The following is a 12,495-nucleotide window of genomic DNA, read 5'->3' on the forward strand; positions in this document are numbered from 1 at the left end:
TCTTACTTTCTGTAACAGAAAGTAAAAGTTTTTTAACTGCTGAGAATGGGTTATAAGTGTGCTTATAATATTGATAATCTTAGCTCTCCTAGGTGACAGGAACTAGGATGCCTAGATCAACTCACAGTTTACTCTGATGTGCTGTACAGATATTTAATTTTCTATGTGTGCCATGAAAAAAGACTGGGAAACATAGCAAGTTTAATTTATGGTATTTTCAAATTAGAAGTAACAAATATAATCTGATGCAATGACCTCATTTTGAAAATGAAGGAAATGAAATCTAGATAGTTTAATTTAAGGACACACTCATATTTAATAACAGAAACAAGGTTAGAATCCAAAACCACAGGCCCCTGCTTCTAACTTCTGGGCTTAGTTGTACCACACATTGCTTCTTTAATTGCTACTTATGTAAATCTTGCCTTTCCCAACAAGATTTTAGTGTGTTTGAGAATAGGATATAATATGATTTATGTATGTATCTCATGTCTCTGAAGGTGTTAATCTCCAATTTTGGAATACTTAAGAGATATCTATAGGGAAGTGGCTCAAACAATTGAGCTCCCATCTACCACATAGGAGGTCCAGGGTTTGATGCCCAGGGCCTCCTGGCAAAGGCAAGATGGCCTGTGTGGCAAGCTGGCCCACGCAGAGTGCTGGCCTGCACGGGAGTGCTATCCCCGCATAGGACAGCTGGCTGACATGGAAAGCTGGTGCAGCAAGATGATGCAACAAAAAGAGACATAGAGAAGAGACAATCAAAGACGTAGCAGATCAGGGAGCTGAGGTGGCACAAGAGAATGATCACCCCTCTCCCACTCTGGAAGGTTCCAGGATCGGTTCCAAGAACCACCTAATGAAAATACAAGCAGACACAGAAGAGCACATAGTGAATGGACACAGAAAACAGACAAAGGGGGGTGGGGGTGAGGAGAAATAAATAAATCTTTTAAAAAAAGGAGAGATACCTAGAGCCCTCAACACAAGGGTTTGTAAAGGTAATTTTTTTTTGAAACATCAAAAAAATAAAAATTTAAAAATTCAAAGAAAATTTTAAAATATATTAAAAAAATTAAAAAATAAGGTACCTAGTTATTGGTGGAATAAAAACACTGTTATAAAGAAATGACCATTTAATGAAAAAGACAACTAAGTCTTAACCTTTTTAGAAATTTTTCTAATGGTATAAATATGTGTGTATTAATATATGCATGTACATAGAACATAAGAAAGAGAACAAGATACTTTGGAAGAAATGGCAGCCTAAAACTACTCTTTAGAATAGGCAACTTTACACGAGGTGAAAACTATTAACACTTAAACCAAGCAACAGAAACTTAAATAATAACATTTAGATAAAATTCTCATTAGTAAGAACTGTTCCAAGTATTGCTCTTCACCCATTTGGCACACTTAGGCAAAAGGCTATGCCTAATTTATGGTCCTGATGTACATTATCATCCTCTCAACCTAACAATGCTAAGAAATCAAAACTTTAGTAAAATTTCTTTCTAGTTTAGACCTCTGAGACCTTTCTATTTACTCTTTCCTCTGCCTGGCATGCTCTTTCCTCAGATATCTGAATAGCTGATAGATGAAAAGGAGAGTCAAATTTATATTCCACCTCATTCCAAAAAAGATCTGAGGGAAATGACATGCGTGCTTATTTGGCCACTCTAATTTACTTGCTATCTCTATTAGTTAGGGTTCTCCAGGAAACAGAACCAATAACCATCACACTATCCCACCAATAAATTTTGTTTTCCTTGCTCATGTCTTACCCCTACTTTAAAAAACCTTTCTCCTACCCCAATGTACTCATATATTTATCTAAATCCTGTTTCTCCTATAAGACCCAAATCAAAACACCCAATTCCTCCTCTATTAAGGTTTTTTTTCACATCAACCCAAAATGATTTTTCTCTTTTTCAACTTGTCCGTACCAATTATTGTATAGATACTGCCTTATATTTTTGCTATATCTCCAACTAGACTTTGAGTCTAGGATCGGAAAATTTTCAGAGAAAATCTGGAGAACTTTAAAGGTAAACTGTGGGTGTGATATAAAAAATCTCATAAGGCAGCCATTTTTAATCTGACAAAGAGATCTGAAATAGTTTATTGTATAAAAAAATACTAACCCTGAACTTCATAAATCAAACATTAACTGTATTTTCCTATCATAATATACATACAAAAGAAGTTAACATGGATAGTGCAGAAAGAAAAACATATAAAGTCTCTGTACCTTCTTTGTATTTCTCAAGAACTGAGACCAATGTACAATACATAAGAATAGAAAAACAGTATGGCATAGTGGATAAAAGCAGCCTTATAAGTCAGGTGGTGCCTGACACACACATAATTACTAAAAAAAATCTAATAAAAAAAATTAAAAAAAACTCCAGTTCTATAAGTTCAACTCTTTTTTTTTCCATTGGTATAACTTCTTTTTTTGGGTCTTTATTTATTTTTTTAATATTACATTAAAAAAAATGAGGTCCCCATATACCTCCCACCCCCCTCACCCCACTCCTCCCCTCATAACAATCTCCTCCATCATCATGAGACATTCATTGCATTTGGTGAATAGATCTCTGAGCACCGCTGCACCTCATGGTCAACGGTCCATATCATAGCCCACACTCCCCCACATTCCACCCACTGGGCCATGGGGGGACATACAATGTCCAGTAACTGTCCCTGCACCACCACCCAAGGTTCAACTCTTAAACACTCTAGTCATGAAACATTTATTGTAAAACCATGGTCATACTTAACTTCTCTATACCTCTGCTATCATCTATAAAAAGGAGAAAACAGTCAAGATATGGCCACTTTAGAATTAATGAGAAAATTACATAAAGGATTTAATTAAACACAGTGCCTGCCACTTAGTAAGTATACAATATATGTAGCTATCATTATCATTACTAGCACTAGACACAACTAAGTACTCTTCAATATCTGATATTTCAAGCATACTTTTTAAAGTAAAATACAGAGGAAATATAAATATTTTCATCTTACTCGACTCAATATAAAAAATAATTAAATTATGGCAGTCATGTTATTGTATCATGCATCAGTAAAAACCTATATTTAAAGAATATTTATAGATATGGGAAAATGCTCTCAATAGAATTTTAATCAAAAAGCACACAATACTGTTCATTTAATAGACTGGCTTTATTTAAAATATATCTAAACTTTCTATATTTTCACATGTAAATAAGATAATAAGAAAACACACCAGGGAAGTGGACATGGCTCAAGCGACTAAGCTCCTGCCTACCACATGGGAGGTCTCTGGTTTGGTTCCCGGTGCTTCGTAAAGAAGACAGCGAGCTGGCACAACAGGCAGGCGCAGCAAGCTGATGCAACAGGATGATGCAACAAGAGACACAAGAAGAAAAAAACATAATGAGAGACACAACAAAGCAGGGAGCAGAGGTTCCTGGTGCCTCCTAAAGAAGACAGAGAGCTGACACAAAAGGCAGGAGTAGAGAGCTAGTGCACAAGGTAATGCAACAAGAGACATGGGGAGGAAAAAACACAATGAGAGACACAACAGAGCAGAGAGCAGAAGTGGCTCCAGCAAGTAGGTACCTCCCCACTTCCACATCAGCAGTCCCAGGTTTAGCTCCAGGTACCTACTAAGGAAACAAGGAGGGAAACGGACTTTGGCCCAGTGGTTAGGGCGTCCGTCTACCACATGGGAGGCCCGCGGTTCAAGCCCCGGGCCTCCTTGACCCGTGTGGAGCTGGCCCATGCGCAGGGCTGATGCGCGCAAGGAGTACTGTGCCACGCAAGGGTGTCCGCCGCGTAGGGGAGCCCCACGCGCAAGGAGTGCGCCCCGTAAGGAGAGCCGCCCAGCGCGAAGGAGGGAGCAGCCTGCCGAGGAATGGCACCGCCCACACTTCCCGTGCCGCTGACGACAACAGAAGCGGACAAAGAAACAAGACGCAGCAAAAAGACACAGAAAACAGACAACCGGGGGAGGGGAGGGGAATTAAACAAATAAAAAATAAATCTTAAAAAAAAATAAATAAATAAACAAGGAAAACGAACAGAGACAGTAAGTACAAACAACAAGGGAGAGGAAGAAATAAATTTAAAAAAATAAATCTTAAAAAGAAAAAACACACCAAAATAATGGCAACAGTTAATTTTTTTTCTTCTTTTACTATTCTGTATTTTCAAACTTCTACACCGAACAAAGGTTTCTTTCAAATTCAAAATACTTATTTTCTTTAAACTTTCAATTGAATTCAAAGATCCTTTAAATAACATAATTTAACCAAGATTATATGGCATACATTTATTAATTACATATTTGTGTGTATTTCCTTTAAGAGATGAAAAAATTTATAGCACAAATACTGTAGCAGATTTTTCTATAGGAAAAAGACCAAAGTTAGAAAATCTGAAAAGGAAGGGAAGATAAAACCTTTGTGCTCAACATGTCATGATGGCTCCAACCAGCTCCCTACCTAATCTCTATCTTTAGGTCAAAGTCATGCTTTCCCTATATTAGGCACAAATAAATACTTGCCAAATTTGAATTCTCAAAAAAAGAACCTAGCTTAAAGGCCAAGAATCTCTTTTAAAAACTGGACTGGTTATGTGGCAGGCGGCTAAGGGAGAAGCAGGAGACTTTCAACATGATGAATACATTGGAAAATCAACAGAACATTTTGTCTTAAGGTTGTGTGTATGTGTATGTGTGTGAATGCACAAACAAGCCTACAAGAATGACTATTAACTTACATGGGACAGAAATACCAATGTGATAAACATTTAATCACTAGGGTTAAAACATATGCACTCTGGGAACGGGTGTAGCTCAAGCGGTTAGGAGCCTGCTTCCCATATGGGAGGTTCAGGCCACAGTGCCTCCTAAAAACAAAAAAACAAACAACAAACAAATGAAATAAACAACTCTGGGGAGTCAAAGTGGCTCAGTGATTGAGATCCGGCTTCCCGTATATGAGGGTCCTGGGTTCAATCCCCAGCCCCAGTACCTCAAAACAAACAAACAAAAGAAGAATGAAAGAAAGAAAATAGAAAAGAAAAACATACTCACTCTCAAACTTATACAAAAATAGAGAAGAGCTGATATTGAGAAGTTGAAATAATCAATTTCAAACACTAAAATAAGACAAAGTAGCAGCTTTCCAGACTAAACTCCATTTAACAAATCTGGCATACTTTCACACATTTCCCATTTTCTCTGAAAGACATATAATCAGTGTTCATGGCTAGTACTTACACATACTTCTTGCTCTTACACCAGTTTGTTAGTTATACCCACTATAAATGCATAATTTAATTAAATACTATATAACCAGTCAGTCATACCAATATAAAAGAGGTTGTTGTTTCTATGAAAACTAAGCGAAGTGCTTTGGAAAGACTCAATAAAGTTGCTTAAAACATTTTAAGTGGGTAAGGCATTTCAAGAGATTAAAATTTAAAATCTAGGGTTCTGCCTCAGAATGCTTCACAGTGTCAACAGATTTTAGTCCATTTTATAGAAATTAAAACTTGAAATCACATAGTCCATACAATGTGAGTACAATTTATGCAAGATAGGGCAGAACTCTAATCAGTAGATTCATATTTATATTTTTTTTAATTTAAGGGTTTGGTTGTATGTTAAAATAAAATATTCAAAATATATCATTTTTTGATAATCTACTTTAACTTGATGATTAACGGACAAACTATTTCACCCCAACTATGAAGGTAACTATAATACTTAGATTCCAGCAATGAATGGGTTCTTCACAAAGAGAATAAACCTTATGACTTATAAAAAGCAAATAAAAAACTTCTGCCTGCTATTGTTATCCCTAGACATGTCAAATTCTATGAATCAGAACTCATGTTACTGCACTCTGATTTTACACATGAATGACATGAGCTTTATCTCCCAGACTGGTGATTATATATTTAAAATATTTATTAAAACTTTAAGAAGTCAGTTCTTATGCAGATGTAATTAAACAAACAGCAACTGTATTTGTACGAATGACTGTTCTATTAATTCTAAAGAGTTCTGCCAGATTAGTGAAAGGTCCAGTAAAATTTATATTATTCTTTAGAAGAAATCTCTTTTTAAAATCACTAGCCAATCTTTCAAAATTATATTAAAAATGCTATCAATAATCTTTTAATGCCGTTAGTCATTAGGAAAGTACAAATTAAAGCTTCAATGTGATACCACTACATGCACACTAGACCAGCTGAAATCAAAAACAATGACAAAACCAAATCTTGGCAAAGAAGTAGAACAACTGAAATTTTCATGTACTGCTGGAAAGAATGCAAAATAGGACAACCTCTTTATAAGTTAAACATATACTTCTCATATAACTCAGAGAAATAAAAACATGTGTCCACACAAAGACCTATATGCAGTGATTCATAGCAGTTTAATTCAAAAGAGCCAGAAACTGCAAACAATACAAATGTTTATCATTTGGTGAACAGATAAACTAATGAATCTATAATGGAGTACTATTTAGCAATAAAAAGGAACAACCTACTAACACATGCAACATGGCTGAATCTCAAAAGCATTAAACTAAATGAAAGATGCCAAAGACAGAAGATACATAGTGCATAATTCCATTTATATGAAATTCTAGAGAAGACGAAATTATAGTGATAGATAGTATATCAGTGGTTGCCAGGAGTCAAGGGTTGGGGATTGACTGTAGTAAAGGGGCATGAGAGATCCTTTTGTGGTGATGGACATGTTTTGGATCATGATCGTGTTGTTACATGACTACATATTTTTCAAAATCAATCAATTAGTACTTAAAACTGGTAAATTTTATTCTAAGAATATGTCATTAAGGTCAACAAAAAATTAAAATAAAAAAAAGTGTAATCACTTGGATCTATGGAAGTGTTCTAAAACAATTTAAGTATATAAAATATGCTTTACTTATACTTTTTTCTTTTTGAAAGAAAGGCTGTAATCCAAGAATCACTATTAATACATTTCTTAATCTTCTCTGGTAAAGACTGACTTGTTACATAGTGGTATTATCAGCTTTATCGCCAGCTAGGTAGGGTAAACAATCAAATGTCCTCTATATTTCCAAGGTAACTATTGTACACATAAAATATGTTACTTTCCCATATTTAGTCTTCTAAAAATTTAATTTATATCACTATTCTGACAGGTTTAACTTCTTAAAGTGATTTACTGGGGCATTAGCAATTGGTTTGTTGTTTTTGTTTTTATTTCTCTCTCTTTCCCCCCTTCTCCCCAGTTGTCTGCTCTCTATGTCCATTCGCTGTGTGTTCTTCTGTGACCGCTTCTATCCTTATAAGCGGCACCGGGAATATGTATTTCTTTTTGTTGCGTCATCTTGTTGTGTCTCCGTGTGTGGTGCCAATCTTGGGCAGGCTGTACTTTCTTTCGCACTGGGTGGCTCTCCTTACGGGGCGGGGCGCACTCCGTGCGTGTGGGGCTCCTCTACGCGGGGGACACCCTGTGTGGCAGGGCACTCCTTGCGCGCATCAGCTCTGCACATGGGCCAGCTCCACACGGGTCAAGGAGGCCAAGGGTTTGAACCGCAGACCTCCCATGTGGTAGGCGGGCGCCCTATCCACTGGGGCAAGTCCGCTTCCCAGTTGGTTTGTTTTTAATGTCACATTTAGGTAGAAGAAGTTTAAAGGTACTAGTTCGACACTTAGATTTCCAGGCAACTTAATAGCCAATAAAATAAACTTAACTGTGTCAGAAGCAGACACAGAACAAAGTGAATCAATGATCATAAAAGCCTTAGGGAATAAATAAAAGTAAACAGAAAGATAACTAGATGGTGACTTAAAAGGCCCATAAATGTGGTCTGTTTAGCTTACATAATGTATTAAAAATCAAGAGATTTTTCATCTAGATTTCCAGTTTCTTTTGAAAAATCAGAAGGTCTGGCAGGACTGGGTCCATAGTTTTATTTATTTATTTATTTATTTATTTTTAAAGATTTATTTATTTATTTAATTTCCCTCCCTCCCCTGGTTGTCTGTTCTCTGTGTCTATTTGCTGCATATTGTTTCTTTGTCCGCTTCTGTTGTCGTCAGCGGCACGGGAAGTGTGGGCGGCGCCATTCCTGGGCTGGCTGCTCTTTCTTTTCACGCTGGGCGGCTTTCCTCACAGGCGCACTCCTTGTGCGTGGGGCTCCCCCACGCGGGGGACACCCTTGGGTGGCATGGCACTCCTTGCGCGCATCAGCACTGCGCATGGCCAGCTCCACACGGGTCAAGGAGGCCCGGGGTTTGAACCGCGGACCTCCCATATGGTAGACGGACGCCCTAACCACTGGGCCAAAGTCCGTTTCCCGGGTCCATAGTTTTAAATGAAAACAATCAGCTAAAGCTGAGAAGATGCTTCCCCCTTTTAGACAGGGCACGGTCTCTTCCATTTGCCTAGGCCCCATAACACTTATGCCAACCAAGCTTCACTCATTGTCTCTACCAGCCTGACCACATGACCTGAGTTTTCAACCCTAACAGAACTATTTCTTCTGTTTGCTCAATGAGAGGTAAAGTGAAAGTTATATGGATGGAATTCCCCCTCAATTTGTTATGCCTACTTCTCCCATATACAGATAAAAAAGCTGTTTATTAATAGCAAATTATAATAGTGTTGATACTCTAATGTGGAAAGCAAAAAGTATATTGATGTGGTACAGTATGTATGAAAATTATTAGCAATTTAGTATGTTACCATGATAGCAAAGACAAAATCTGGATTCTACAATTTTGTTCACTACCTTCATTAATGTAAGAAAGTCATTTCCATGTGTAAAATAGAAACAAAATAGCAAAAAACTCCTTTGTTCCTCCTCTACCATAAAACTGAGCCTTTTTAGTACATAATGAGCAAACAAAGCATAAAGTTTTAGCAAAAGAACAGAACAAAATACAGCAATGTGTAGAAAAACAATAGGAATAAACATTCATTCATTACCTAGAATTATTCATTCCATTTAGCTCATGAAAGGGGAAACTTCTTTTACCACAATTCTGAGGTATCTGCTAAGGTATCTCTTTAAAAGTTTGGAGAGTCCTAGACACAGAGAATAGTAAGTTAACAGAAAAAGAAACCCAACAGACTTACCCGCTCTGCAGTTGCCTCCTCTCCAGGTAGACATGCAGCAGCAGCAGCAGCAGCACAAGCTATTTCCATCACAGCTGAGCTGGTAGGAGCATCTGTCGTGGATGAAGACCTGGGCCGGCCTGACTGCATAACGGCTGCCATCTCCTGGCCAGATCTCCTGTTGATTTGAGGGCTTCCCTTTGGGGCCTCTGGCTTGCCCCGCCTACTATGCAAACTCGTCCCTCTCTTCATCTTAGGTGGCACTCGGATCTGCTGCAGGACTCGATTCAGAGCTGTGGGGTGGGTGGAGACACCGTCAATCTCAGCACATGTGTTCTGGCTTTCCAGATCCATTTCAGGTTCTGGCTCTGCCTGAATTTGCTGCACATCGTGTGGAGACACTGATGACCTCCTGCGCTGGTGCTGAAAGAGATGCTTCAGGCCTTGGCCAATCACATTAATGTTCTCCAAAGCATTGTGAGTCATTTTAGACAACTTTTGTTCTGATTCTGTCTGTTTTCTGGCCTCTGCATCTTGGGGTTTGCCTCCCGGATCAGGGTCCTCATATAACTGTTCACTGCCCGAAGGCTCCATCAGTAGACTTAATATGCTTATTTGCAAACTCAAAATTTTTAAAACACACCAAGACTGTCAAATTAGATAAGCATTTGCTTCGCTTCAACAGTGACTACACATGCAGCTGTAAGACGGAGGCTTCATGCCTATCTAATGCTTAAAAAAAACACAAAAAAAAACTTCATATTATAAATCCAGGCAAAAACTCCATTGTTAAAGCAAAGAAAAACATGCTGCTAGCCAAACAGACACTAGCATTATGCAATCAAAAGATTAAAAGACACTTTTGTAGATAGTAAGTAATGATTCTTTCCTAGAATTGGAGAAAAAGCCCAGAACAAGTACCCAGGGAATGAAGAATGCAATGTTAAAAAAAAAATCCCTACAAGTTACAACATATGAATTATTAGATACCAGAGGAGCCATCCTGAAGTAGACAACGTAATAGCAGTTGACCAAGCAGTCATTGCTTAGGAAATAAAGAGAGAACAAACCATATAGTATGTTCAATCTAAGTGAGGCAATTTAATCCCTCTCATTCATAATGACAGTTATTCGTATGCTAAAACCTTTGAAAGTGAATTCAAAGAATAACAGGGAGAAGTAGATATCCCAATCTAACTATATGTATGTTTTCATGGAAAACAGGTATTCCTTGTTACCATTCATATCCATCAAGTTCACTGGTGACTAGAGGTGACAGGTTTGCTTTTTTGAGAAGACAAGGGAATTAAATACTGAATTCTCAGCTGAAGTACAAATGACTTTTCTGGCACCATGAGTGAACGGTCCAGACAAATTTTCAGAGAAACTAGAGCTTTACTCAGTAGAGTTATCAAGAAAGGGGATTTACAAAAATTCCTTTCTCACAATAGTGTCATCTCTTACAGAATCTTCCCATATATCCACACAAACGCAAATGCAGACAAGTAATGCAGTGACTGGGCATGATGGAAAAGTATAGAAAGAGAAGGGTTAAATAACGACACACTAGTAATAAATGCAGAAAATTAAAAGAAGGCTGAAACTAAGAGATAAAAGGTCAGCATACTTGTCATGGTTATTGAGCTCACATGCAAAAAAGGGGGGAGGGGATAAAGGGTTTATTTTTTAATTGTCTTCCTGTATATATATCAAATCAAACTGTATTAATGCAAGGAAATTGTTAGAAGGGACAAAAACACTGTGTGGGAGGTTCTTTACTTTTATATTTTTCCTCAGCTTTTTTTTTTTAAGCAGGCTTTAAAAATCCCTATACTAAAAAAAAAAAAAAAAAAAAAAAATCCCTAAACTGCCAAATATCTTGAACAACCTAAGTCACTACCAATGAAACATTTTGGTGGTCATGTTCTAGGGGTACAGGACTCCTTACCACCAAGCAGCAACCTAGAAGCCAAAAAATTAGCTGCATATGAGTTCATTGTGATTTCAAGGCTACTAGAGTTCAGAGCAACGGGAATGCAAACCAACCAGAGTTTGCTTCCTACTGACTACTTTCAGAAGACCTTCCTACCACATTATATGGACACACAGTTCTTGGCATTGTGGCACCACTGTCCATGTTCTTTCAGACCTATTTCCCCATCTCCTAGCCTCTTCATGACTCAGGAACATAAAGAATGAAACAGGTTTAGAGACATCTGTCTCTCAACAATACCTTCCTACTTTCTGAACACCACTAAATTCTTTGTTCCCAAACTAGGCAAATGAGGAATAGCCACTAGAATGGAAAATTTCACTGCCTTTATTCCAAACTCTTTGTGGCCCCACTGAAATCTTGCCACCCACTGTGGTTTTTTAACCTTTTTCTAACTGTGCACTGCTTTTATTTTGTTTTTCTCTTTCCCTTCGGGAGATCCAGAAAAGAAATCTTTAAAGTTTATTAATGTCTGCCTTGGTCCCTACTGGAGTTTTCTGGGGCTCCAAGAGTGCAAAAATTTTGCCAATACTATATATATATTTAATTATCCTTACCTTCTCTCATGGGTTTGTCTGGCATACTAACAGTTATTGAATAATTTCCACTCTGCAAAGCATTGAGCACCTCAGAGAAAAAGGGCTACGTAACCAAGATAACCCAGTAATGGTGTACATCAACTAATCTCTTTCTGCACTGGGCTAATTAGACTCTGAGAAGAATGAGAATGTGAAAGCATCAGGATGATACTGAGGGAATAATTTAGTTTCTTCATTATTTGTATTACATTACTAAATAATACAACTGATTTTTGTTTGTTGCTGTTGGAAAGAAAAGTTATAAAATATGTTTATACCATAAGATGAAGAGATAAGATGAATAAAAGGAAGAGTGTCAAGGTTAGTGGAGAAAGTAAATGATCTACTTGATCTACTACCACAAAGATATTAGGAATTAACTACTCAGCAAATATGTTTCTTCAGGCAGTGGGAAAAAAATCAGGTGTCCATCTGTTTATTTTTAAAATGGACAAAATGGAACATTAAAAATGTCAGTAGTTAACTTCATTGGAGATTTTACTAGCATTTCCAAATCATTTATTTTCATATAATCCTAAATGATGACTGATTACAAGGAAGTGCCATCATTCCCTAGGAAAACAGAAATAGGGTATCAATTTCCAGGTCAAGGTTTGCACAGGCTGTCCTCACAGGTGCAAAGATTAGGTAATAGAATAATAATGAATTCCAGGATTTCCAAAGGCAAAAAATGCCTCAATCATACTAACGCCCATATGCTCATAAAGCATATAGCCCTAAAAAATACAAAAAACAAAACTACAACGAGCTTTAAACGTTAAGACTATAAGCTAAGAATAGAA

General features: G+C 37.3%; 1 protein-coding gene across 5 annotated transcripts in view; it reads right to left on the reverse strand.

Moving 5' to 3' along the window:
- TMCC1 (transmembrane and coiled-coil domain family 1) overlaps positions 1 to 12,495 on the reverse strand; it is a 250,360-nt gene that overhangs the window by 177,478 nt on the left and 60,387 nt on the right. For 3 of the 5 annotated variants that reach the window (XR_011647564.1, XM_058288862.2, XM_058288864.2), the window contains exon 3: positions 9,143 to 9,414. Coding sequence is in view for 4 of the 5 variants with exons in the window: in XM_058288862.2 (XP_058144845.1) it covers positions 9,143 to 9,373 (231 nt within the window). In the remaining variant the exon portion in view is untranslated. Of the gene's footprint in view, positions 1 to 9,142; positions 9,854 to 12,495 lie in introns of all 5 variants that reach the window. The other 2 variants (XM_058288860.2, XM_058288863.2) reach the window with 1 other exon arrangement.

The sequence above is a fragment of the Dasypus novemcinctus genome, chromosome 26, assembly GCF_030445035.2.
Source record: "Dasypus novemcinctus isolate mDasNov1 chromosome 26, mDasNov1.1.hap2, whole genome shotgun sequence".
NCBI lineage: Eukaryota > Metazoa > Chordata > Mammalia > Cingulata > Dasypodidae > Dasypus > Dasypus novemcinctus.